Source organism: Ornithorhynchus anatinus, chromosome X3 (genome assembly GCF_004115215.2).
Source record: "Ornithorhynchus anatinus isolate Pmale09 chromosome X3, mOrnAna1.pri.v4, whole genome shotgun sequence".
Classification (NCBI taxonomy): domain Eukaryota; kingdom Metazoa; phylum Chordata; class Mammalia; order Monotremata; family Ornithorhynchidae; genus Ornithorhynchus; species Ornithorhynchus anatinus.
In genome coordinates, this window is record NC_041751.1 from 31,025,375 (window position 1) to 31,052,310 (window position 26,936).

Here is a 26,936-nt window from a genome sequence, read left to right on the forward strand (position 1 = left end):
GGGATTCGAACCAATGACCTCTAACTCCAAAGCCCGTGCTCTTTCCACTGAGCCACGCTGCTTCTCTTTTGCCCGAGGAACTCCAAGGAAGAACTCCAGCCGTGACAAAGAGCCAAGAAGAGCTAAAAGCACGTTGGTCTATACTCTCTGCAAAAACCTTATAAATCGTCCTGGAGAGTACTCATTTGTCCTTTTATTTTCTTCTGGAAATGTGCTTAGCCCAGAGAAAGGCAAAACACAGCTCAGGGGCACCATCCAGCCCACCGTGGTGTCCAGCAAAAGTGAGACTAAATATCAGCATTGTGTGAATTTGTGTGAAAGTGACATAAAAGGGCTCTTTATGCTGTGACTGTTATCATTTTAATAACCGGTACTGGGCCAGTGCACACGGCCCTCAACAGCTTCCTACAGCATATTAAGTGGCTCTCGGGTCTAAGTAATTGCCCACCCATGGTTTAGACCATGCTAGCAAAAATTATGTCCGCCTTCCTCGAGTTGCAAGCCTGCCGGACCTCACTAGGATTTGTTTATTTTTTAATAAAATAGGCAGAAAAGAGTGTAAAGAAAGGTATTTTATTTTGACTCTGCTATTCAATCCTTAGTATTTTTTATAAGAAGCACTGACAGCAGGATGGTTGCTCTTTCCACTCACACCAAAATACAGTATCCTTTATTTAAAAACAACTATGCTAAAAAAAGAAAAAAAAGTCCTCGGTGAAAGGTTCTTACCAGTGCAGACTGGTGAGCAGACACGGAGAATAGAAATCTATCACTTCAGCTTGTGGTAAAAGTGAATCCCCCAATTCACTCCTTTGCCTTTGGAAAGATGTCAGAGATGGAACCCTGGGCTTGAGAAGGAGAAGTCTCTTTTATTCTCCCCTACAGAGTATCTCCCTGAGCCAAGGTTATGTCCAGTTTGAGGAGAGAAGAATTACTCTTAAGCTGGTAGGCCTCCACAGCTTCTCTTTTTGTGCCTGAAACAATAGAGCAGCCAAACTGCCAATGGGAGAGCGCAGCCTCCCTCGTCTCGCTTGTCACGCTGCACACTCCGGCTCTGAACCAGGACATTTAATAGCTCTCTAAACATGTTAAAGCCTGGAAAGGAATGACCTACTACTACTAATAATAATAATGATGACAATAATTCTGCCTGACCTGCTTCCTCGTGGAAGCTATTGAAGCTGTTGAAAACCCACCGAAAGCCAGCCACTCTGAGTTTATGGAAGTAGCCTTCTCCACGAGCTCAAACCCACCACACACTCCAAAAGGGTGCGTGGCTGGGAGGCGGGGAGGGACACAGATTGGACCTGTTGGGTGTTCTGGTCATTTTGCCTCTCTGCCTGCTCTGAGGTTTTCCCATGCTGCTTTCTAAATGGCCTGACAGCTGTACCATGGCCGATATCTCCAGGGGAACAGTTTCCTCACCTCCCGCCGCCCCCTCCCCCCCAGCCCGCCCTGGGAAGGAAGCATGGCACTGCACTTTTGTGAGGGAAGAGTGACGAATTGGACTCAATCATTACCATGGCCTTCTTTCCCTAGTCTTGGCAGTGTTGACTTTAAAGCAATGTTTTGCGACTTTTCCTCAAACAAGTCCATTTTGAATGGGTTGTCTTAATTTGCTGCTCCACCGCCTGAGCGGTTTCTCCCACCTTCCCTCCCTTGAACCATCCTGGGACTGGGCTCCTCGGGGATGGCACTACAAACCCTCACTAACGTGGACACTAGAGATCACAAATGAGCATCGGAACCCCGCTTTAAAGGCTTTGAGAGGCTGCCCGGGATTAACCCCCGGAATCTAAACGGTAGAGTCCGCCATCCCCTCTCTCTCTCTTACAAACTGAATGGCACTGTGTACACTGTAAAACACCAGTTCCTTGGTGATTTCAGCATTCCCAAAGTAGCCACCCCTTTTCAGAGAGTCAATCACGGAGGGATTGCAACAAGCAAGAAGAACGGCGATATTTACTTCCTTATAGTCTTTCGCTATTTCTTTAAATGTGTTGATGCCAGCTGTGTCTAAAAAGAGGACCGAAGAGCAATCAATAATGATGGTTTGAAAATCAACCTGGTTTGGGACCAGAGAGGAGGTCGTATCAATTTGGCTCAGTCCTTTCCAACTTGCTTCTTCCTCATTGCCCTTTTCAGGGTGGATCCTCTTTCCTTTTGCCCCCTTTTTCCTCTTTGCTGTTTCCAAGACGGGATCTAGCCCTGTCATTCTATAGAGAGACCTTACAAAGAAGTCTTTATTCGCATAGTAGAGCGGTGCCTCGAAACGAAATACCTTGATCTTGAGCACAGGTAAAAGATTTTCATATTCCCTGTCATCTTCGTAGAAGACCGTGTTTTCGATCTGCCCTAACAGGGCGGTGTGAGGCCGCTGCGTGCGACTGACGATGCACATGATCGAAAACACAGCACCTACCAACAGTCCAATTTCTGTACTGATTAAGGCACAAGAGGCCATCGTGACGCACCAAACCAACGTGTCGATTTTGCTCAGGCGGTACTGCTTCGCTACTTCTTTGAATTTCCGAAGGGCTCCTCTCAGACTGACGATGATGATGCAGGCCAAAACGCATTTTTGCAAGGAATAAAAGAGGGGTGCAAAGAAAAGCAGCACCAACAACACCACCACCGCGCTCACCACACTCGACACTTGGGTGTGACAACCCGTCGACGTTTTAACGAGGCTTTTTGCGAGAGCCGCGCTGGTTATGATAGAATGAAAGAAAGATGGAATTATGTTGCAGAAACCGATTGCAAACATTTCCTGATTGGCTTTGATAGTGTAGGCAAATTTTTTGGCAAACATCTCTGAGAGGGACACCGTAAATGCAAAGCCAATGACGGCGAGGGGGACGGCATCCAGAGCGACCCGTCGCATTAACTGGAAGTCTGGCGCTTTGGGGGCGATAAATCCTGTCGGAATTTCCCCAGAGATGCTTGAGGCATACCTTTCATTTAAATTCCCGTAGTGGGAGATTAAAGTGGCCACAATGATGACGATCAGCTCTATCGGAAGAGGGATCTTCAGCTGCTGTTTGTACCGGTCCGTTAATTCTTTGGCAGCGACCAGCACAACCAGACAAATGGCACTTGTTACGACATCACACACATTGGCCTGTGAGATATTTTGAAAGAGATTGATCCAGGTCACGAGGAACATTCCGTAGCCATGATGGCGTGGAATTCTGATTCCAAAGAGGTACTTAACTTGGGACGTTAAGATTGTTAAAGATGCTCCGGTGGCAAAACCGTCTAGCAGAGGCTCTGAGAGGTACATTGAGATGAAACCTAGATGAAAAAGTCCCATGAGAACCTAAAAATGAAAACAGAAACCCCGTAGATGATCAGCCAATTGAGCAAAGGCATGAAAACAACTCGTAATAAAATGTAGGGCGATGCCATGTTGAGGGTGACTCATTTTTCGGCCGAGTTGTGTGGGGCCGGGAGCCAATCAGCGCAACTGAAAGAGCCCACTTTTCTGGGAAATAGCAACTGTCTCCCTCTGCCCTATGACTAGTCCCTTTTTAGGCAAATGCTGGCCAGAAACCTGGTCACCTTAGGAGGAATGAACTGGAGGCAGAAAAGGGGCTCAGAGCCAGATAAGGGAAAGGGGGAAGAAGAAGCGGAAAAAGAAGGCAGAGAGGGGTGAGGGGAGGTCCTCACTTATTTCCTCTGCTGCTCCCCTGCTGTGGAAAGACCTCCCAGAATGGGCCAGTTCACCCAGGGCCAGTACTAGCCCTTCTACCTTCTTGGCAGTAATGTTGGTCCCAGGAGATCCGGCCCACTTGGGGCCATCTCTCGGCTGGCCTGTGCCCAGTGGCTGTACCCACCTTGCAGAGCAGCTGCGGCTTCCCTTCCCCGTCTTCTCCATCCCCGCCCCTTCATCCTTCCCATCAACTGAGATGCTCATCCCTGAAATTTTGAGCCTGCCCTGCTTTAATTGGGACATCGATCAGTCCACGGGATGTATCCAACGCTTCCTGTGTGCAGAGAACAGTACCAAGCGCTTGAGAGAGAACGTTAGAATACAGTTGGTAGACACGTTCCTTGCCCACAACGAGCCTACAGTCACCTTCCGGCAGTCAGTACAATGAGCCTATACTGGAAACTCGAGGGTGATCTAACTAACCACTTATTAGAAGTCTAGGAGTCTGTGACTTGCAGCATTATGAAGGGGGGAAAAAAGCAATCTTTAGAATCAATGATCGATGAAATTAAAGTTCTGGTCTGGAAGGGATCATTGAGAGGCAAAAGAATTTTCAGTAAGTTGGAACCAAGAAGCGGTCGCTCGGTTACATCTGAGAGGGTGCAGAAACCAGGCCCTGTCTAGGCACAGTAACAAGGGAACACTTTCTCTTCACCCTTTTGTGGAGACTCTCCTCCAACCAGGGTTATAGTGGATGAAAGGGAGAATTACTGTTCCTGACAGCCTCTACCAATTTTTTTTATGGTATTTGTTAAGCGCTTACTAAGTGTCAGCCACTCTACTCAGCACTGGGGTAGATACAAGCTGATCGGGTTGGACACAGTCCATGTCCCACATGGGGCTCACAGTCTTAATCCCCATTTTACAGGCGCGGTAACTGAGGCACAGAAAAGCGATGAAGTGATTTGCCAACATCACACAGCAGACAAGTGGTGGAGCGGGGATTAGAACCCAGGTCCTTCTGATATCCAGGCCTGTTCTTTATCCACTAGATGAGAACACCTGCTTCCTAGATGAAAAGTTCTGGAGACTGTGAGTCTCACGTGAGACAGGGAATGTATCCCACCTGATATACCTGCAGCTATCTCAGCACTTAGTACAATGCTTGGTACATAGTGAGCACTTAACAAATACCACCCCCCTGCAAAAAAAAAAAGAAAACCAAAGGCAAGTGAATTTATAGGGGGCCAGAGTGGCTACTTCTGGGCCACTGCCTGAATCTGCAGCTGGAAAATGCCACCACCTCCATGCCCCTCTCTGCAATTACAGGCATGAGCAGAGACACTGCCTTCCTCCATGCCCTTGCTAAAGAAATCCAGTCTTCAAAAAAGTTCCGATCGTTCAATCCCAGGCTCCCGTGCACTGTCCGGTTGGTATTTCTTCCCTAATTAGTGAGAAAAAAAAATCACCATGACCATACTGAATTTGCCATAGTGTAGCGTTACTGCCCCGAGCTGTAGGTTAAAACTCCTCAAGTGACCTGTGCCCGCCTTACCGTCGACCTTTCTATTGGAAATCTTACCTGATACGCTCCGGCAAGAAAAGTTAAGGCTGTAGCAATGCTGATTGCGTAACACTCTTTCCCACATTCCACGCCCATTCCTCCGAGAGTCAAGGGGACAGTTGTTAAGTTCATGCCACTGGCGTTCCCTGCCGGCATATCATCATTCAGGTCAAATCCTGCCAGCTGCAGTTCTCTGTCCACCACTTGGCCCACCATGAGGCTCAATAAGCTGAAGATGCCCACCGAAACATGCCGAGAAGTTCCCATCGTGAAGTAAATGATGTTGGCAAAGAAAGACGTGTAAAGGCAGTAAATGGGCTTCAGGCCGGCGAGCAGAGAGTAAGCAATGGCCTGTGGCACTAAAATGATCCCGATAATGAGACCCGACATTATATCCCCCCAGATGTATTCTTTGAACCGATAGTGTGGAAGCCACCCCACTACGGGGAAGAAGTCTAAGATCATAGCTTTCAACTTCCCGGTTGTGCAGACAAAGTTCTTCCTCAGCTTTGCTTTGATCCGTTCTCGCGTGCTTCCCTCGCCAGGAGGACTTCTTTGCACTAACACAGGAAACTGAAGATGATTCTCCACGGCCATGGACTCGCTCTGCATTTCCATTTCCTAGGCGGGCGCTAAGCATGCAGTTGTGGGCCTGAAAGAGGAAGAGTGTTGTCTCGTGTTCAGTTGTCAGCGGGGCTCAATCTAAAACACACCAGGCCTCATCTCACCTGCTTTTATCCATGTACAGGTGTACCGTATATGCAACCCGGGGAGATGGTCTGCACTGTTTTCTGACTCACCTTGACGTACGGACCCTGTCCCTGACATTCCAGCCAATGACCTCCGGGAAGTCCATTCTCTCCCCTCGCCCCGACCCCGCATCCTCCCCTTGCCCCACCCTCGCTAAGCAGCATGGTCTATTGGAAAGAACACAGGGCCTGGGAGTCAGAGGACGTGGGTTCTAATCCTGACTCTACCTCATGTCTGCTGTGTGACCTTGGGCAAATCACTTCACTTCTCTGGGCCTCAGTTACCTCACCTGTAAAATGGGGATTAAGACTCTGAGCCCCTTGTGGGACAGGGACTGGGTCCAACCTGATTACCTTGTGTCTACCCCAGTGCCTAGAACAGTGCAGTGCTTGGCACATAGTAAGCGCTTAACAAATACCACGATTATTATTACCCCACTCCTATTCCCAACTGCCTCCCTGAGGAAGTGGAAAGAGCATGGGCCTGAGAGTTAGGAGACCCAAGTTCAAGTCCCGGCTCTGTCGCTTGTCAGTCAGTTGACCTTGAGCTTCTTCGTGTGTAAAAGGGGAATAAGATAGATCATGAGCCCGTGGAAAGGGGACTGTGTCCGATCTCGTACCCTCGTACCTAACCCAGTGCTTAGTGCAAAGTAAGCACTTAGTAATGCCACAATTATATCCTTTATTTGGGCCTTCCCTCTCCATAGTCTTCCCCTGTCTCTTTTAAACTAATCGTAATGATGGCAGGTGCCGCTCACAGCCACTGCCTTCCGCCACCCCCTGCCTCCTACTTGTAGTTCCACTTTCCCACCCCCAGCTGTGGAAATGGAGATGGGGTTGGCTTGGACCGGTTTAGGATGGGGGTTGGGAGTAGAGGTTTCACAGTACCCACCCAAATCACTGCCACTATCACCCATTCCTTCCTTCCTGTTCCCGTTTCCATAATTTGGGCCCAGATGGGGAGGCGGGGCTTCAAGCATAAGGGGAAGGGGAGAGGCAGTGACAGCTGCCGCTCTGGTTAGTTTAGAGAAAGAAAAATAATAACGGGGTAAGGTGGGGAGCCTGAGTTTGGGGTGCAGGAAAGCTGGCAGGAACAGAGAAGGGCAGGATGGGGGTAGTGAATGATTTTCGGTGTCGAGCCGTCACAGTGGGCTGGTTCTGGAACAGAACCTAACTGATTTCACGCGAGTCTATCGGTAAGCGTAGGCCACTATCCCACCACATTTTTCAAGGCCCGAGACCAGGTTGTATCCTGTGGTGCGCCTGTAATTCCATTTCTTCAGACATGTGTTTAGTGCCTGTACTGCTCTGTTCCAAAACCTAATGTCAGGACTGGGAAGACTGATGCTGATCTGGGCCGGGGCCACGGGGCCATTGCTTTGTAGACTAGCGTTTCTCTTATGTCCCAATATAAGTCTGCCAGGGGTTAGAGTCCCTTCAACATTACCGAGTTAAATTAAATATTCAATATTTTCTCTCACAAGAGGGCTGTAGATGCTGCGGAGTGTGGGGCTGCTGGAGCTAAAATGTTTGTTCCGGGCCCCTGTCCTCACATCTGAAGGTGATGAGGCCTCAAGTGCTTTTCTGCTGGTTCTTTCCATAGGCTTGCTCCTGTCCCTTTAACTATCAGCTAGCACAAACAACAGCTACAGGGCTTGGCTGAAAGGGACATTGGAATACCCACTCCCTCCTCTGACCATGTCCCAATCCTCTGTCAATAATCTATCCAAACCCCCCCCACCCAAAGCCTTCCCAAATAAGGATTCTGGTTCCAATCACTCCGGTCACCCCCCAATAACCCCAAGCCTCTATCTTCATCTCTTTTTAGGTTCCTGTTGTCAGTGTTTTTGTGAATCGTGGGTTTCTGTTTTCGTAACAGTAATAATAATAATGGTATTTGTTAAGTGCTTACTATGTCCCAAACACTGTTTTAAGCGCTGGGTTGGATACAAGTTCATCAGGTTGTCCCACGTGGGGCTCACAGTCTTACCTGCCCCCCCTTTACAGATGAGGGAACTGAGGCCCAGAGAAGTTAAGTGACTTGCCCAAAGTCACACAGCTGAAAGCGGTGGAGCCAAGATTAGAACCCATGACCTCTGACTCCCAAGCCGGTGCTCTTTCCACTAAGCCACGCTGCTTCTATAACATTATTCTTATTGACCAATAGTATTGAGCGTTTACCATGTGCAGAGCACTCCACTAAGCACTTGGGAGAGTACAATTCAACAGAATTAGTACATACATTCCCTGCCTATAACAAGCTTACAGTCTAGAGGGGGAGACAGCCATTAATATTAATAATTTAAAGATATGTACCCGAATGTTATTATTCAATATTATTCTAATACTCTTATTAGAACCTAGGTTCTAATCCCTGCTCCGCCACGTACCTCCTGTGTGACCTTGACAAGTCATTTAGCTTCTCTGTACCTCAGTTTCCTCATCTGTAAAATGGTGATTCAATACTTTTTCACCATCCTACTTAGATTGAAGGTCCCACGTGGGATCTGATTATCTCGTCACTACTCCAGTGCTTAGCACAGCACTTGACACATAGGAAGCTCTTACCACAATTAGTATTACTGTTATTCGTATTTTACCTTATTATATTTTTTGCCACGTGCTTTAAGGGGTTTTTTTTGCAATGTCTGGCACCCACGTTCCGAGGAATATAGGAAAAGGATTCCATGGTTGTGGATCGAGTTGGAGGGCCAAGAGTTGTCACCCCCAGAGAAACGCCTGGGGTCCAGTGAGGTCGGGGTGCTTGCTCAAAATGATGTGTATGATGTCATCACGTTACACTGTGTGCTCAGCGTACGTGTGCCATTCTGTGCATCTCAGTGTCTCGTCTTCTTGAGTGCTTGGAGTGGTGGGAGTTGAAAGGGCTGTGAGCCCAATGCTGTCCCCTTGGGGAAGAAGAGGATCTTATAATTTGGATGATGGAGGGGTCTCCCTGTAGGCATTATTTTTAGACTTCCTCTAGTCTCTAAGCTCACTGTGGTCAGGGAACGTGTCTACCAACTCTGTTCCATTCTACTCTCCCAAGTGCTTGGTACAGGACTCTGCACACAGTCAGTGCTCAATAAATACCATTGATTGATTGGTGGTGAAGGAAATGAAGCACCATCCCTTTGCACAGTGCAAAGACAATATATCAAGTGCTTAGTACAGTGTTTTGCACAAAGTAAGCGCTCAATAAATACGATTGAATGAATATGGTGTTTCTTCGAGGGGAATCTGGTCAGAAGGGCCATGTTCCTGGCAATTCTGCCATCACCATGGCTACCACTTCTCTGCTCCCCTTCTAACAGTTGTTTAATGGACCTCAGAGGGGTTCACGGAGGAACAGTGAAGTGAGCAGCAGCTGCCCAGGGAGCAATTCTCCAAGTGAAGCAGGTGTTTTTTCCTGCTTCAAGTGAAAAATAGGGGAGGGAGTTGAGGGGATGTGACTTTCCCACCCCTACCCCTGAAGGTGTCTCTTGCACTCTTCCGAGCTCTAACCTGGAGAATCTTGCACTCTCTGGGATTAGTCCCAAGTTCCGCCTCTGCACTGGAAAGATTGTTTCTTAAAAAAAAAAAATTGGATTTGCTAAGCCTAAGCCAAACTGATCTGCCTTTTTTAAAATGTGCTTTTTACGATGGATTTGAAAGCACTTTCTAACATTCCCTGAAGCATTACAGAGCAATGAGTGTTATTACTATTTAGCCATTAAAGCAATCTGTAGCATCCTCACACAGCCAACCATCTTTTTGCAGTTACTGATCTAATGCTAAAAATGTGAGTTGCAAATGTTTAATATTGCAAGTGTTAAGCCCTTGATACAGACCCTTAAACTCCTATGAGAAACAGTGCAGTATTCAGTTAATGAATTAATTTATCAGCAACATAGATGCAACCCAAAAACTGTGTTCTTTGCAAATGGTCTCACTCCTGTTTGCTCAATCCAAAGCGATTTTGATTGAATGTGGTCAAAAGTGATTCTGCAAAACACTACACCTTTTTGGCTTGGAAAATATGTAACAAAATTTATAGGGTTTTTTTTTTCCTTTTTGTTTGGTTAAAATTAAATCCTAACCGAACGTTTGGTTAGAATGTAAAATAATTTGTATGTTGAAAATCATTTTAACTGAAGATTTGAAATGAATTTTTCACCTTAGTTACAGTTCTGGTATAGCCATGACTGGTTTTATTCCAGTCTATTTCTGGTTTAAGCAAGAAACAATTCAAAGCAATACAAACCTGTCCACTTGGAAAATTGGTTTTACTGGAAATATTTTTTCTGGTTAGCTTCAGCTCAGGTTCCATAAAAATTTTTTAAACATGATTCCAAGGTGGCTACAATTTACAACTTCTGGAACTGTAGTGCTTTAAAAGCGATCTTTATTTAAGTAATGAAATAAAAGTTAATGTCAATTTCCAGTGAAATTGAATTGAAACTGTTTTTCTTTTTTAATCAGAATTATTTAAAAGCTCATCTTCTAGCTTATTTAGAGTTTCAATCAGACATATTAACCAGACAATTGCATTGAAACTCTGGGATTGAACCAGATTTTAGAAAGCTGTGGGTCAACAATTATGTGGGTGAATAACTTCATATACTTCCCAGCATTTACTAGAAAAATGCTTGAAAGTAATTAGCTCCATTTCCAAAAATTCTTTGGTAAACAAGGATTTTCCCATTTGCAAAGAAATACCACAAAATAATTCTTACCTAAATTGAGCCTGAAGGTACAGTGATGGCATCAGGAAATGCAATCCTAGTTCGAGTTCCACTTATTTTCATCATCAATCGCCAAATGCTCGTAGCCAGTCCACAATAAGTACCGTAAGATTGTCTCACTAGCCTCAAACTAGCGGACAGTTCTGTTTTAAACATAAAAGAGCCAGACTCCTGGAGTGGACACCCTCAAATTACACTAACACTTGCTAGTTGGTGTTTTTCTCTGCCGAGAGTTCAATTATTTACTTAGGAGACTGCTGACTGATATCTTTCAAAGACAGATCTTAAGTGAAAGGGTAATCTAGTTAGTTGTACAATAATCATAGACTCAGGAATAATGAGGATTTTGGGGGTGCCTGATGAACACAATTGAAATGTAATTAATGAGATAATCTCGCTTTAGTGTGAGAGGACAGATGATGTTGATTGATAGTAATGGTTACTGCCTGCTCACTATCTATGAGAAGTGAGCACCTGGGAGCAGGATTTTCCCTCTAGTGCCCAGAAGGACAGGAGCATAAGTCTTTTGGGTTGCTAAAGGGAGAACAGTCCTCTCCATCCCCCTCCCAAATTCTTCCCTCCAAACTGTTGGCCTTAAGCCACTGGCAGTTTATTCCAGTTCCTGGGAGAGAAGGGTTTTACCCAGATGCCAGAATCGCTGTCCAGATGCGGTTGTCGTTTCTATCCCGGGCCAAGCGTCTTTCTGTGCAAAGGAAGAACAGTCTTGTCCCTTTCATTTAATGCAGAGATTCAGGAAAATAGTCTTTTAGAATGGTCTGCTCCCCTAGCCCTCCACCTCCACTATAGTGCTATGGATAACTGGCCACTCAGAATGAAAACCAGCATTGATAAAAATGAGAATGCTTTCTCTCCCTCTTGAAGAAAAAGTATCAACCTGAGTATCTCAACCCAGGATTATACAAAGTGGGGAAAATCACTTCCTTCCCTTCATCCATTCAATAATATTTATTGAGCGCTTACCCACATATAGAGCGGTCCTACAAGAGGCTGTTTGGCTGGTATGCTCTCTGGGTTGCACAGAGAAGGAGTCAATGATGAGTGGAACTGGAGAGTTTTCCTATCATACTCTAGCTCCCCCTGCTCACATCCTGTGACAGCTACACTGCAGTGCTTTTACAAATTTGAATTTAGGGTTTGAGTGCAGCAATTTTTCATTTTCATTGTGGGGGTAGAAAGGGAGCTGGTGGGGCTTTGAGGGGAAAGCAAGAGGGATGGGGCACGGGAGTAGCAGGCTCCAAAGAGCTAAAGAGTCAGGGTCTTATCAGTTCCATTAGTCAGAGGAACCGGCTTCTAGTCCAGGCTTTGTCAAATGCTTGCTGTGTGACCTTAGGCAAGTCACTTAATTTCTCTGTGCCTCAGTTATCTTGTTCTCCCTCTTACTTAGACTGTGAGCCCCAAGTGGGCCAGGGACTGTGTCCAGCCTAATTCACTTGTATCTACCCCAGTGCTTAGAACAGTGTTTGACCCATAGTATGTGCTTAACAACTATCATTAGGAAAAAAAAATAAAGCAGAGACCTGGAAAGAGTAAAGATGGGAGCCCAGCCTCAAAAGCTGTGGGAGGAAAAAGACTATGCCTTCATCCCCACAACTTGAAACCTGTGGGGATAAATGTCTTCCGTTGCCCTTGTGGAGTTGGCATCTATGTCAGGGAAGCTATTTTGCTGGAGATGAGGGAAGTTACCAGTATCAGGAAACCAATTTTTCCTCAAATCCATTGCCTGCTTCAAGAGGACAATCCCAGAGGGAGGGTTTTCTCCTCTGTGTCTGAGAAGAGATTGGCTTGTCTAGGCAAGAAGGGCAACATTGGGCTCACTGAGGTGTGTTGGAAATAAGTGGTTTAATCTGGAACCGGAAATCTGCTGTTGGTTCGATAGAAAGGGCACTGCGCGGGAAATCAGGAGACCTGGGTTCTAGCCTCAGTTCTGATGGTTCCGATGCCATCAGCGGCGAAGATTTCTGATCCCAGAATCACCTAGGGCATTCTGTGAGGTGGACAAGCCCCACGGGAATCCCGAGAAATAGCTGGGAATGTGGGCAGCAAAGACCACGGCAGCTAACAAGGCTCTGCCAGTCGAGCTATGGCATTACCGCACTACATCAGCACTGTTGCAGTCACTTTAGCTCTAAATCGATCCTGCACATAAGAAACCTTTGCATGCACTTAGAAATGCTGTTCACTCGCTTGTACGTCACTCAACAAGTCAGGGACCCAAGTATCCCCATTCTCAGTGATGCTGAAACCTCCCAATCTCTCCCCCTATTCATTTGGCTAGTTTGTACTCTCTGAGCTTGGACAGGCACTCAGGAAGACTGTGGTGAGAAGAAGAGTCTTCTTCCATATGCTAACTGTGTGTTGAATACATAAGGAATAGAATGGAAATCACTGGATAAAAATGGTTGCAAGTGCTCCCCACTTCAAAAAACTTAGTGGGGAGAAAGGAAGAGGTGTTTCTAAAAGCTGGATAGGTTAAGAGAGATTCCCAGGGAGAGATGGCTCTGTGCCCTGAGATAAAGAGGGGAGCCTGAGAGAATGGCCAAGGAAAAGAAAATATAGCCAAAAAGACCGTGAAAAAAGGAAGGAGAGTTGAGAAACCGAGAGAGTATTTTCCAAGGGGGCTTGTTTGAGAGCCGAGAATTCTTTGGGTCTTTTCTGCAGAGTTAGGCTACAGAGCAGCACTTTCAGAGAGTAGCAGCCCTTCTCAAACTGGACCCCTTTGAGTTCTGCTTCTCCAAAGGCATGTATATGGAGAGTATGGAGCTCCCTAACCTATTTCCTACACTAGAGATTGATGTATATGACAACCAGAGGAAATGGACTGGAACTGGAGTAGGGAAGATTACATTAACACAAAAGAATAACTCCCTCTACAGAGTGTTTTTAACTCAGGATTGGTTTCAGAGGGAACATGTGGAATCGCCTATCCTGGAGGTATTTGAAAGATGAAGGAAGTGACAAGATGGGAGTTTGCAGTAGAGCCATTCGTGGCCCAGGCAGGTAGAGGCCCCCACTTATCCCTGGGGCTGTGGAATTTTGACATCCCAGTAGTCCATAGGGGCAAGTGCATATCTGTGCCAAGCCAACAGTTTCACGTCGGATAGAGGCCAGGTTAGGCCCCAGGGTGTTTCAGCTTGGGCAGACATCTAACTCAGGGCCCTCTGTGTGATTCCCCAAACTGGTCACTTAACTGGATCACCTTAGCTCCCCAGTGAGGGTCAGTTATTTCCTGGCTTTCTCTTCTTTCACCAGATTTGGGCAGAAATTCAAGTACAGGTGCTGTCTCGGTTGTCTCGGTGGGTTTCTCTGAAATGTAAGTACTCCTGGGATCCAGCCAAATTTCCTGATGTCTTTGTAGAAAAATGGGCAGAGTACTGATAAGGTAATACAGTAGTTAGATTGCTAGCTTTGCTGGAAAAAAGCAAAACCATTTAAATCAATTCAGATCACTGCCAGATGTGGTTTGGGACAGTTTTTCTCAGGGGTCTTCAACACTGAAGGACACAAGATAATATGGTGGTTATCGCATATGGCAATATGAATTGAGGGTTGTAGCTTTTACTTTGCAATAATTAAATTCTGTATTGAAATGCCCTCCTATAATAGCAGAAAATTACTACATTTCACACCCTCCTCATCAACCCCCAAAAAGGGAAGATGAAAATTAAATGCACATATTTTTCTGGGTCCTATTTTCATGTCCTTTCCCCCGGGAACACCACCAAAGGTGACCTATTTCCTCAACAGTGGGATAAGAGAAAGCTAGCTTTGGCAGAGAGGGAGAGTCACACAGAGTCGAGACTGAAGGGAGGGACACAAAAAGGAGAGGGAGATAGGGGAGAGAGATGGCGAATTAGGCACATGGGTTCAGACACAGAGACTGAGACAGAGATGTGGAAACAGAAAGAAGAGATGGGTTAGAGGACAGAGAGAGAGAGAGAGAGAAAGTGTCTGTACATTTAAATGGTTCTGCAGAGCACTGTACTAAGCATTGTCCTCTCACCTCGAAACCCCTGCCCAAACTGTCTTTTCTGTGTGGAAAAGTTTTCCTCTTCCTTTTGGCAACACCACCTCTCTCCCTTCTTTTAAATCTTAGCTCAAGACCCACCTACTCCAGGAAGTTTTCCTTGATTACATTTACAATTAATTCCTTAATTACATTTCCCATCTAATTCATTGCCTATTCTACATTTCAGCTCATTTTTGTAATGATCATATTTTATGAATACATTCATGTTGAATGTATGTGTTTGTCTGTCCCGTCTCCTCTATTAGGTTGTAAGATCCTTGAGTGTAGGCACTGTGGCGGTTCTAACAATCACAACCTGTGAGCCTTCAATAATTGAAGATGATGATTACAATAAAGATAATGGTACTGTACTCCCTTGCCCCCAGCTCTGTTTCCTCAGATATTTTAAATAATTTTAAGGATAACTCCAGGGACAACACAACAATAATAATGATAATAGTTGTGGTGTTTCTTAAGTGCTTACTACCTGCTAAGCAACACACTAAACACCTGGGTAAATACAAGATAAGCAGATCAGACACAGTCTCTGTCCCACATAGGGCTCACAGTCTAAGAGGGAGGGAGAATGGGTATTGAATCCCCATTTTCAGATGAGGGAACTGGGGCACAGAGAAGCTCAGTGACAGAGCCGGGATTAGAAAAGTAACCTGAAAATCTTGACAAGAATAATAATAGTAATAAGTGAGGTCTAAAATAGTCTGCGGAAAAAAACCTCCAGATGTCAAATTCAGGAGACTCCCTTTGGCCACAGGTAACACCTGGAATCCTAGGAGAGGTAGCAGCTGCAAGTAGAGAAACTTAGCCTGCAAAGCTAAATTGCTCTATTTGCTGCTGTCACCTATTGTAGGGAACCGCAGTTGGGGTAACTTAAATCTCCTTGATTCCACAAGACCCTAAGAACCATTTTGCTCACATTTATGTCCCGTACTCTCCCAAGCATTTAGTACAGTGTTCTGCACACAGTAAGCACTCAATGAATATGATTGAGTGAATGAATGAAAGATTACCAGATTGGGTTTTTTATTCGATGCTGAACCCCTCTGTCTAATCTGGATGGGGCCCTAATTTGAGCTGTGAATTGCCCCATGAGTTAGTTAACTAAGGTTAAATATTTTTTTATGGTATTTGTTAAGCACTTAGTATGTGTCAAGCAGTGTTCTAAGCACTTGGGTAGATACAAGATCATCAGCTTGTACACAGTCCCTGCCCCACATAGGGCTCACAATCTAAGTAGAGGATGGAGGATTTAGTCCCTGTTTTATAGATAAATTAACTGAGGCTCAAAAAAGTTAAGTGACTTGCCAAAGTCACACAGCATACAGTAGGTGGAGCTTGGATTAGAACCCAGGTCCTCTGACTCCCAGGCCCATGCTCTTTCCACTAGGCCATCCTGCTTTCTTTGTCAAGATCCCCCTACCAGTTAATGCAGAGGAAGAATTAAAATTAATATGCCAGGGTTGCACTAAGCAAAACCAATACTCATTTAAAAAAACAAAAATGTTGCTTAATGGCACAAATGTGACCTGTTCCCTTTTCAGTTAAACCCTATGGGGATTGGAAAACAGCCAAATGGCCATAATCATTTTGAATCTGAATGAGTAGGGTTCTGTCCATACAGATGCAGTTTGTTATTGGATTCTCCTTGGGCCTCCAAAATGGCCCAGGGCCACACCTGACTCTTAACTGCTGTTCCTCAGCTCACAGCTGACTCCAGTGCTGGCAAACGATTGACTTCTCCAGCTCCCCGACTACTGTCCAAGCTCAGGAAATAAAGGTCCAAGACCACCAAGACCTCCTCCAGCCAGAGCCATTCCACAGATAATGTCCTGGAAGGACACTAAAGGTGGGCTCCCTAGGAGATTACAAGAGACCATGAAGGTAAGAATAAGAAGTTCCAACACATAACAGGCTGTTTAGTACCCTCTACTCTTTTCACTAGCCATTCAATGTTGGAGATTGGTCTCCTTTGCCCCCTGCTAGAACCTTCCTGGTATTTAGGATTATGGTCAGGTCACCTCTCTCTGTCGCCATGTCTTTCTCTCCTCCATCTCTGTGCCTTTGCCTCTCTCATTTGCCATCTCTCTCTGCCCATTCTTCCCTCTCTCCCAACTGTCTGGGAAAGGCTATCTGCAGACTACCCAATCGTTCAATCAATCCGTAGTATTTATTTAGTACCTAATGTATGCAAAGAACTAAACTAAGCACTGGGGAGATCACAGAACCAGAACAATTAGTAGGCAGAATCCCTGTCCTTGAGGATCATATGATCTAATGAGGGAGACAGATATTAAAATAAATTACAGATAGGAGGAAGGAGGAGAATACGAGGATAAGGGTAGCCAAGTGCTGAAATAGCATTTTGCGGGGATAGGGTAGGGAGATGAGAAATTCGTCAGGGAAGACCTCTTGGAGATGAGATTTCAAACAGACTTTAAAAATGGAGAGAGGAGTGAGCCATCCTCCTCTCCCCAGAGGGCAAAGGGGAGGGTGTGAGCAAGAGGCTGGTGGTGAAAGAGAGGATCATGAGACTGTAGACTGTAAACTCACTGTGGGCAGAGAACGTGTCTACCAACTTGGTTATACTGTAGTTTCCCAAGCGCTTAGGCCAGTGATTGGCACACAGTAAACGCTCGATAAATCCGATTGATTGAGATAAAATGAATAGGTTGGTTTGAGAAGAGTAAAGCATGTGAGCTGGGGTATAGTGGGAGAAGAGTGGACAAGTAGGCAGAGAGCTATTACTATTATGGAATCTGGTAAACACTATGTGTCAAGCACTGTTCTAAGCAGACTGAGTGCTTAAAGGTGATGTCAGAGTGCTGTTGGTCCCCCTAATTAGATTGTAAGCTCCTCAAGGGCAGGAACCAGGCCTTTTACTGTAAATTCCCAATGCCTATACAGTGCTGTGCATACAGTAATACGGTGCCTTGCGTATTACAAGTGCTGAAAAATGTCATTATTACTATCAGGACACTAGGTCTTAAATGTTCTTTGATGATGACAAGGAAAGCAAGTATCCAGATAATTGGCCCAGACTTCATTTATGACAGAATGACCCAGATAATCACCTAAATAACAATGACAACTGTGGTATTAACTACTTGCTGTGTGCCAAGCACTGTTCTAAGCCTTGAGGTAGATATAAAAAGATCAGACAGAGACCTTGCCCCACAACTGTTCTCCTTCTTACTTAGATTGTGAGCCCCATGTGGGAAAAGGACTGTGTCCAATCTGATTAACATGTATCTTCCCCAGCACTCAGAACAGTGCTTGGCCCATAGTAAGTTCATAACAAGTATCATTATTACTACAACTATCATAATTACGATTATTCACGGCCTAAGAAGGAGAGCAGGTATTTAATCCCCATTTTACAAATGAGGAAACAGAGACACATGCAAATTAAGTGATTTGCCCAAGGTCACAGAGCAGGCAAGAGGTAGAACTGGAAGTTAAACCCAAGTCGTTTGACTCCCAGGCCCGTGCTCTTTCTACCAGGTCAGCCTGCTCAATCCCTCATCCCACTTTACTTTTGACACCTGAGAGATGAAAACTTAATACAGTGATTAAAAAATGCCGACTTACACAGTGTGAATGTTGACAGCCATCCAAATGACTCTGGGGAAAAATATGCCTGTTTTATGAAGGAAGGAAGGTGGGGCATTCCATCATCTTCCATCTATTTGATTAGCTCACATCATCCAGTTGGCTTTATTTTATGCATTTTTAAAGGTTTTTTTTCCTGAAACACAAAGCAATTTTAGGATTACTCATGGGTCTGTGTAATTATTATTATTATCATATTTATTAGGCTTTTACCTTGGGCTCAATCCTCGGCCAAGTGCCAGATCGATGTATGCTAATCACATAAAACACGGTCCCTGTTCCATAAGGGACTCAAAATGTAATAGAAAATAGGAATAAATTACTAACAGGACGAGTCACTTCAGAAATGAAATGCTCTGAAGGACAACACCAAAGTAAGAAAACGATCAGGAGACACCTCATCGTTTCAGTTAACAGCCCAACTGCCAGTGTTCTGACAGTTGGTCCAGGCTTCACTCCTGTGGGGTCCGGGTGGGGGAGGGGGCTAAGGGAGGGGGAAGGGAGGGCCTTTTCATCCACCAGAAACATCCCTAACGCTGAGACCCAAGAACAGAAAAGAATAAGGGTGTTTCAGGAGACTCAAGTCAGAGACTCTGAATTGTACTTCGCTGATGGCAGGGCAGAGGGGGTTATTTAAAATCCCTCTTGCTCCTCCTAAAACCCTCCCCTCGCTCCCCATCTCCTTTCCACAGCAAGCAAAAGCTCCTCACGGCTCCAACTCACCCCACCTTCCAGATCTGCTCTCTTCACCCACTCTCCTCCCTCACCCCCATATTATAGAATGGATCTTAGTTTGTGCTTCGGTAGCTTGGGGTCACCGTTTTCATATTATGAAATAAGGAATTCAGGATCCGGTATTCTTATGGTTCTATTTCTTTTTGCAGTGTTTTTCACGTAAAAAACGTATCTGTTATGCCAGGCAATGTGGATGGTAAGCAAAAAGTAAACTCCTGCCTGTAATGGCCAATTCCCCGATTTGAGGTTTTAAGGGTGCTACAGAGGGGAGGAGAACTTTTCTCCACTTACAATTTTAAATGCAGAATTATTCCTATTCTTCTTAGGGTATCTGTTAAGCGTGTGGTATGTGTCATGCACTACTCTAAGCGCTGGGGCAGATACAAGTTAATGAGGTCAGACAGAGTCCCTGTCCCATATGGGACTCACAGTTCAGTCATTCTCCGCCACCCTCAAATGCGCCTACTTAACGTATTTCTATCAGATGCATTACGGAGCTACCAGAGAGTCTAGACTGTAAGCTCCCTGTGGGCAGGGAATGTGTTTACCAACTCTGTTGAGTTTTAGTCTCCCAAGCACTTAATACAGTGCACCTATTTACACCTGGAGATACAAAGTATGCACAGAGCATTATGTACTCCCAGTGTTGGGGTGGGGGGTGGAGGAGGGAGTGATAGCATTCTTTCACCCCTTGGAAATTCACAAAGAGCCAACTCCGAGCCGACTCCTTAGGTGGATGAAAGCTCATTCAACCCCCCTGAAGGGAAAAGCATCCGTCTTATTATTTTTATGTGAATCTTAGAACCAGATAGCTAGAAGGGACCTCAGGAGATCAATCCTGTCAGCCTGAAACGTTCTCACTCTCCCAGTCTCACAGCAGCTATGTGAGGAAATTTTCATACTAATGATTGCAGCTGGAGGATGAATGCAATCTGTTCGTGAGCTGGTATGGATATTTAGCATAAATAATGCATTCCTAGTAATGAATTTCCTCATTATGTTGACAAAATATCTGTGTAAAAAACATATTTTATGGGGTGGGGGGGGGGGTTGAAGGAAGCAATGAATCCCATTGTGAATTGATTTATTCAAATTACTCCTGCTCAGGCAGCACGATTCAGGTTTCTGCAAATAAATGGTCTCAAAGATTAAACTCCCTAAAGACTGTCACACTGAGGTGCTTTGTTTCATATACCAGTATCATTAGCTCAGATTTTTACCATTTTTAAAAAGAAGACTGTAGTGATCATTTTCCCTAGTGCACAAAAACTCACCTCAGCCCCGGGACTTACTGGTGCTTTGTCTCTCCCCCTCCATCTTTCTCACACATGTCTGCACACAAGAGCGCATACACAGACACACACAAACACACACTGTACTGTAAAGCAGTTCTAAGAAACAAACAGAAATAGGTCAATTAAGAAATGAGTCAACAAAGAATCTTTACTCTTCCAATGTAGTCTATATATCCTTCCAATATGCATTTCTTTTGTTACAGTGCTTCTTTCCTGAAATAATTGCTATGGTAATGACCCAGAGAAGCCATGTAGCAGGAAATCAAATGGATACAGCTATTTGAAAATTATATATTTACAGTATTTATTTAGCATTTACTATGGAATAAGTACTAGGGTAAATACAAGATAATATCTCAGGGATGGTCCCTGTCTCACATGGGGCTCACAATCTAAAATGTAGAGAGAAAAACAGAGGCGCGGAGCAGTTAAGCGATTTGCCCAGAGTCACTCAGCAGGCTGGTGGGAAATCTGGGATTAGAACTCAGATCCTGACTCCCAGTCCCATGATAGTTCCCTTAGGCCATGCTTAATCAAGACTGCTTTCCATTTTATATAATGTAGAGCCTGTGTGTGTGTGTGTGTGTGTGTGTGTGTGTGTGTGTGTGTGTGTGTAAGCACACACGTATATCCACACATAGACAATACATATTTAAAAAGCCAGGTAGAGAGTAGCGCACACAACAGAGAGAAGCAAGGCAGAGAACAAGACAATCATCCAATCAATGGCTTTTAGTGACTTTATTGAGCTCCTATTGAATGCTAGGCTCTACAAAACAGTAGAGAGTACAACAGTAGCCCGACACATAATTCTTCCCTGCCCTCAAGTTTACGGTCCAATATGGGAACAGACAAAAATCATTTACAGATAAAACCAGATAGAACAAGTATAAGCAGGAACCCTGTTGACCTTCCTACTTTCCCCCGCTCACCTTTATTTTCCTCTCTGTTTCTTCCCCTCTTTTCCTCCCTCACCCAGAGAAGCAGCATGACCTAGTGCATAAAGTACAGGTCTAGGAGTCGGAAGGACCTGGGTTCTAATCCCAGCTCTGCCACTTGTCTGCTGTGTGACCTTGGGCAAATCACTTCACTTCTCTTTACCTGTTTCCTCATCGTAAAATGGGGCTTGAGACTGGGAGCCCTATGTGGGACAGGGACTGTGTCCAACCTGATTATCTTGTAAAATAATAATAATAATAATAATGATATTTGTTAAGCACTTACTATGTGCCAAGCACTCTACTAAACTCTAGGGTAGATAAAAGGTAAGCAGGTTCTCCCACGTGGGGCTCACAGTCTTAATCCCCATTTTACAGATGAGGTAACTGGGGCACAGAGAAGTTAAGTGACTGCCCAAAGGCACACAACTGATAAGTGGCAGAGGTGGGATTAGAACCTCTGACTCTCAAGCCCGTCCTCTTGCCGCTAAGCCACACTACTTCTCTATCCCACTTAGTACAGTGTCTGGCACATAGTAAGCGCTTAACAAATACCTCAATTATTATTAAAGTCTGGTGTCCCAAATCCCTATAATCAATTCCTTCATGCAGGTTCTTGGACCCCAAAACTTCATGACTGGACTGAGCCTCATCTGCCATTTATGATGGGAGATATATCAGAATCATCATCATATCTAACTCCTTCACCTTCCTCTCCCGCCCCCCCCCCCCCCACCGAACCTAATCTAACTCCTTCACCTTCCTCTCCTGCCCCCCCCCGAACCTTATCAAACTTTGCAGTATTCTTAGGAGGTAAGTGGGGACCGGTGGTTTTACCTTCTCATCCTACCAGTGGAGAGAATGCGACTCAGATAAGTTACATGACTTTTCATTCAACAAAAGCAAAATGGCAGAATGGTGACTGAATCCTGACCTCTTGACTAACTCCCTAGACCTTAAAGTACTCAGGCTAAGAGGACATTTTCATGCTTCATATTACAGACTTTCATTCAAAAGTCTTACTTTAAGGTAGAGTTAATCATTGTTGAATTTTGATCCCATGTATAAGCAAATACTTCAATAGATTACCTATGGCAGTGAGTTAACAAATCTGAATGGGTTTTGTGACTGTTGTACTTTACTTTGGACTTTGGAGTTTGAATGGCTGTGCTTAATTTTTACCTATATACAAGCTAAATCTGGTTCCTAGGTTTCAGTGATACTCACCTTTAGATATTCAGAGGCAGTTTGGTCTTAAGCACTTTAAAGTGAACAGAAAAAGCAGGTCGTGATACTGATATGTTGACACTGGTACTGAACTGTAGTTTGAAAACACCTGAGCTCTTCTCCCGGAACAGCTTTGTGAGGTAGTAACACATCTTTTGTTTCTGTGGGAGACCAAGTCGACTGATGGCAACTGTAGTCAACTCTGGCCCCATGGAAAATATTTTAGTTCCTCTCTACACCATACATAGTCCTAGAGAAAAAGACCATTTACACAAAAACATAGGAAACATTTGAGCTAAGCGAGAACCTATCTTAATTTTTAGCAACAGAACGTGTAGGTTTCCTTTTTCCTGCCAATCTTTTAACTATTTCCCAGCATTATTAGCATCGCTACCAGAGGGGCCATGACTGTTAAAAGTTGTAAATGATCAACAGTTTGGCCTGGATTGGACGGTCTCTTTAAAACGAACGGCGTTAATTTCCAATGCCGGACCATGGGATGTCAGATTTCAAGAGTGTCGATTCAGGGGGTGAGGGTCTTGGACTGTGGACATTTGAAATGTGCAATTTCAGTGTTTAAAATCCACTTTGGGCACAAGACTCAAGCAACTCCATCCAAAAGAATGAACCCAATCCAGATTATTGAGGATTCTGTTGCTGAGGGCATACAGTGCCCTGAATTCCCAAGTTCTGTGATCTACCTTCAGTCTTTGGGGTACCCAGTACTACCAGAAAAGCTTGGGGAGCCTGCTGTAGGCTGCCTTTGTGGGAACCAGGCCTGTCCAGGTCACATTTGAGCCATGTGGCCTAGTGGATAGAGCACGGGCCTGGAAGTCAGAGGGACCTGGGTTCTAGTCCCATCTCTGCCACTTGTCTGCTGTGTGACCTTGGGCAGGTCACTTGACTTCACTGTACCTCAGTTCCCTCATCTGTAAAATGGGGATTCAGACTGTGAGCCCCATATGGGACATGGACTGTATCGAGTCTGATTAGCTTGTATATACCCCAGTGCTTAGAAAAGTGCCTGGCACATATTAAGCACTTAAATTTCATAAAAAAAAAAATTCAGGGATTCCCTCAGGAAAAGTCTGTAGCTAGAAAGAGGCCCTTCCTACTCCAAGACTACCCAAACTCCTGACAGGCATCCTGTATTTATAGGACACTAGTCCCCTCAGGCCAGGGAAGTAGGAAAACGGCATGGCCAGTAGGAAAGAGCATGGGCTCAGGAGTCAGGAGATCTAGGTTCTAATCTCGGGTCCATAACTTGCTTGCTGTATGACCTTGGGCAAGTCACTTAACTTCTCAGGGCCTCAGTTGCCTCATCTGTAAAATGATTCGATACCTGTTCTCCATCCCTCTTAGACTGTTAGCCCCATGTGGGTTAGAGAATGTGTCCCATCTGCATATACCATGCCCACCCCAGCATGGGGTGTAGTAAGTACTTGACAAATACCACAATTATTATTATTATTATGGTAAGCACTGACATTCTGGATCCTGTGGGCCCTAGCAGTGTGTTGATAGGGGGTGCTTCCCAACAGCTGCTAGGCTGGAAACAGGATTGCTACCAGAGGAGAGGAGCAACTTCACCACCAAAATGACACCTGTTTAGTGTCCCTGCACTGGGTACAGTGGGAATAAAGTTGGGTTCCTGACATAAGTCTGGAGAGGGCACCACGACCATGGATTTACCTCTAGTTCTTGCCTGGCACTTTTAGCTGAAGACCCCTCTAATATGAAGAAGAAAGAAAAAAGATTCAAGGGCAGGAGAGGTAAAAAAAAAAAAAAGACAAAAGACCAACAAACAAACCAGGAGCTGATAAGAGGGGAGAAACAGCCGAATGGAAAAGTTGAAAAGCCAGGACACCAGGAGAAGGGAATAAAAGGAAAAGGGAGGACAGAACCTAAATAAAATTGGAAGGAGAAGATAAGAAAAGAAAGGTCAAGGAGAGGAAGTTTCGCAGAAGCAAGAGGGGCAGAAACAGAAAGATTTGAAGAGTGCAGGAGGGCTGGTGAATGACAGTGGATGAGTCAGCCGAGTGGGGGGCCGGGGAGAGGGGCAGTGAGAGATTCTGAGTTGGTGGGTGGTGGGAGCACCCCACTGCTTAATACAGATGGATGGGTTTTCTGAATTTTAAAGTAATTTATCGGTCCTTGGCCCAGGTATTTTGATATTATCTCTATTTTGAATCTTTGCTCCCAGGAAGCCTGTCTAGTGTCCTGACAATGAGAATTACTGAACCTTTTATTTCTCCCAGAAGAAAAAGTACCAATCATATGGGCATATATTAGTTGGTATACTTGTAACACAGCACATATTCTGTACTGTCTTGTTTATAAGCCACAGGTGAAAATATTTTTTTACATGGGTATTTATACTAAAGTTAACTTCTGTTTTAACAAAGTCTAGCTTAATACTGGATCAGCCAAGCCTAGGGACTCCTTCAATTGTACGTCTCCGAACACCGCAGAAAGAAACTTCTTTTTAGAAAAATGAGTACCTTTTTTGCTAACATCATATATGTTTCTGTAGAGTGGAAGATGGAGAACTTCGCTACAATTTTACCAACCTGGACAATTTTATGGATCTTCTCTGGGAAAACCAACTAATGCCAGGTAATAGTTGGTCAATTTCAAGTATTAAGGGATGATGATGAATTATTTAGCTCCCGTGAGAAAGTGGGGCAGGATCATAATACTGAGAATTAGAGTGTATCCTGGTTATCCATTGATTCCTCGGCCCTGTCTGAATGGGGAAAGCTGGTTCTCCCCCTGTAGACTGTAAGCTTCTTGTGGGAAGGGGACGTGTCTGCCGACTCTTATATTGTACTCTCCCAAATGTTTAGTACAGTGCTCTGCATATAGTAAGTGCTCAGTAAATACCATTGATTGATTGAATGAAAAAAATTCATAGATCTCTCGTGCATCTTAATAGCACAAAGATCGTCTGATTCGCTAGTTAGCTTTAGGGAATGCAAAATAATAATGCCATAGTTCAGCACAAAGTTACCTCATCTGTAAAATGAGGATTAATACTATGAGCCCCATGTGGAACATAGACTGTGTCCATCCTGATGATCTTGTATCTACCCCAGTGCTTAGTACAGTACCTGGCACATAATAAGCACTTAAAATGAAATGCCATAATTCCAAAATACCATAGTACCATTAAAAAAAACACCAAAAAACCCAAAGAGGATGCAATCCTCCAGATAGAATATTTTCTTGAGATGACTACATCTTCATCTAATCCTGACTCTGCCACTTGTCTGCTGTGTGACCTGGGGCAAGCCACTTAACTTCTCTGAGCTTCAATTACCTCATCTGTAAAATGGGATTAAGACTGTGAGCCCTACATGGGACATCTTGATTACAGTGTATCTACCCCAGAGCTTAGAACAGTGCTTGGCACATTGTAAGCACTTAACAAATACCATAATTGTAATTATGCCTCCTAATTGATCCAGGAATCCACCCATTTGACAGCTGCTGCCCAGAGATGCCTCAACTCACCCAGCCACCAGCCTGTGAAGCACCAATCTTGGGGGGAAGGGGAAGATCCAGGGGGTGTTAGAGAAAACCTTTCTCCATTCTGTTCCTGGAGAATGATGTTTCCTGTGCAAAGGAGAGAATCAAAGCCCAATCTGGCCTTGGTCGAAACAGTTAACACCTGTTAGCAAACTCTGTGTGGCATTTGAAGGTTTTGAAAAATATGTCTAATGGATCTTTCTTCAAGAGAAATCCAGACTGCTTTGAAGACTGCATGTACCGTGTTTTATCAGTGCTGTTAACCTTGAATGCAAGTCACCTGGTGTTGATTATATTGCCAAGGACAGAATTAGGAGAGGCAGGAACATGCCGGAAGATTGCTGTTCAGCACTGCTTGCTGAACGAGGCCCAAGAGTACTTTAACCTGCCTCGGATAAAAGAATAGCATCACCCCGTTGGACTAATCCCTTCCTAGAACAGGAAGTTTACACTCATCTAAGATCAGAATTGGGCGACTAATTAAAATGATCTGTCTAGGACCTCTCTCTCTCTCCCTCCCTCCCTTCCTCCCTCCCTCTGGATCAAGAGACCTCGAAGGGGTTGAAGAACACCAAAAAGTATCCTCTGAGCAGAAAAAATAGCAAGTCTAGGACATCTGTATTTATGCGCTGGAAAAAGTAGATGTAGACATACACATCCCCCTGATAAATCACAGACAAGGTCAGGTGGGGAGAACTTAATTCTTTATTGCTTCAACCAACTCCTCTCTGATTGACTACCCAAGGCCGGGGCATGAATCCAGTTTCCTTGTCCTTGAATGCTATCTGCATCCTTTGGCCTTTTGGTTTCTACTCACAAAGATAATTCTAGAGCAAACTGATGTCTTCTTTAACTGAAGTTTACATAGGAACC

The 26,936-nt window shown here is 44.7% G+C and overlaps 2 protein-coding genes across 4 annotated transcripts in view; one reads left to right on the forward strand and one right to left on the reverse strand.

The window, feature by feature from the left end:
• The window catches only part of IDUA (alpha-L-iduronidase), a 55,641-nt gene that overhangs the window by 10,151 nt on the left and 18,554 nt on the right, over positions 1–26,936 (forward strand). Inside the window, exons 2-3 of one of the 2 annotated variants that reach the window (XM_029053870.2) lie at positions 16,432–16,612; positions 25,069–25,151. In XM_029053870.2, coding sequence (XP_028909703.1) covers positions 25,118–25,151 — 34 coding nt within the window. In that variant the 5' untranslated portion in view covers positions 16,432–16,612; positions 25,069–25,117. The remainder of the gene's footprint in view (positions 1–16,431; positions 16,613–25,068; positions 25,152–26,936) is intronic. The other variant, XM_029053869.2, reaches the window with a different exon arrangement.
• SLC26A1 (solute carrier family 26 member 1) lies at positions 555–18,744 on the reverse strand. Of its 2 annotated transcripts, XM_007672823.4 has the most exons (4): positions 18,554–18,744; positions 18,320–18,476; positions 5,235–5,868; positions 555–3,319 (listed from the first exon to the last, which is right to left on the reverse strand). In XM_007672823.4, exons 3-4 carry the CDS (start codon positions 5,832–5,834, stop codon positions 1,796–1,798), a joined length of 2,124 nt encoding a protein of 707 aa, XP_007671013.2. In that variant the 5' UTR covers positions 5,835–5,868; positions 18,320–18,476; positions 18,554–18,744; the 3' UTR covers positions 555–1,795. The 2 variants fall into 2 exon arrangements, with proteins under 2 accessions (XP_007671013.2, XP_007671012.2); XM_007672822.4 differs by lacking the exons at positions 18,320–18,476; positions 18,554–18,744 and adding an exon at positions 10,678–10,893.

Excerpts from the sequence above, each read along its gene's own strand:
- SLC26A1 (XM_007672823.4), bottom strand. The coding sequence starts at position 5,834 with ATGGAAATGCAGAGCGAGTCCATGGCCGTGGAGAATCATCTTCAGTTT. Across the intron at positions 3,320-5,234 it reads TTCTTGCCGGAGCGTATCAG|GTTCTCATGGGACTTTTTCA; the intron begins GTAAGATTTCCA and ends TTTCATTTTTAG.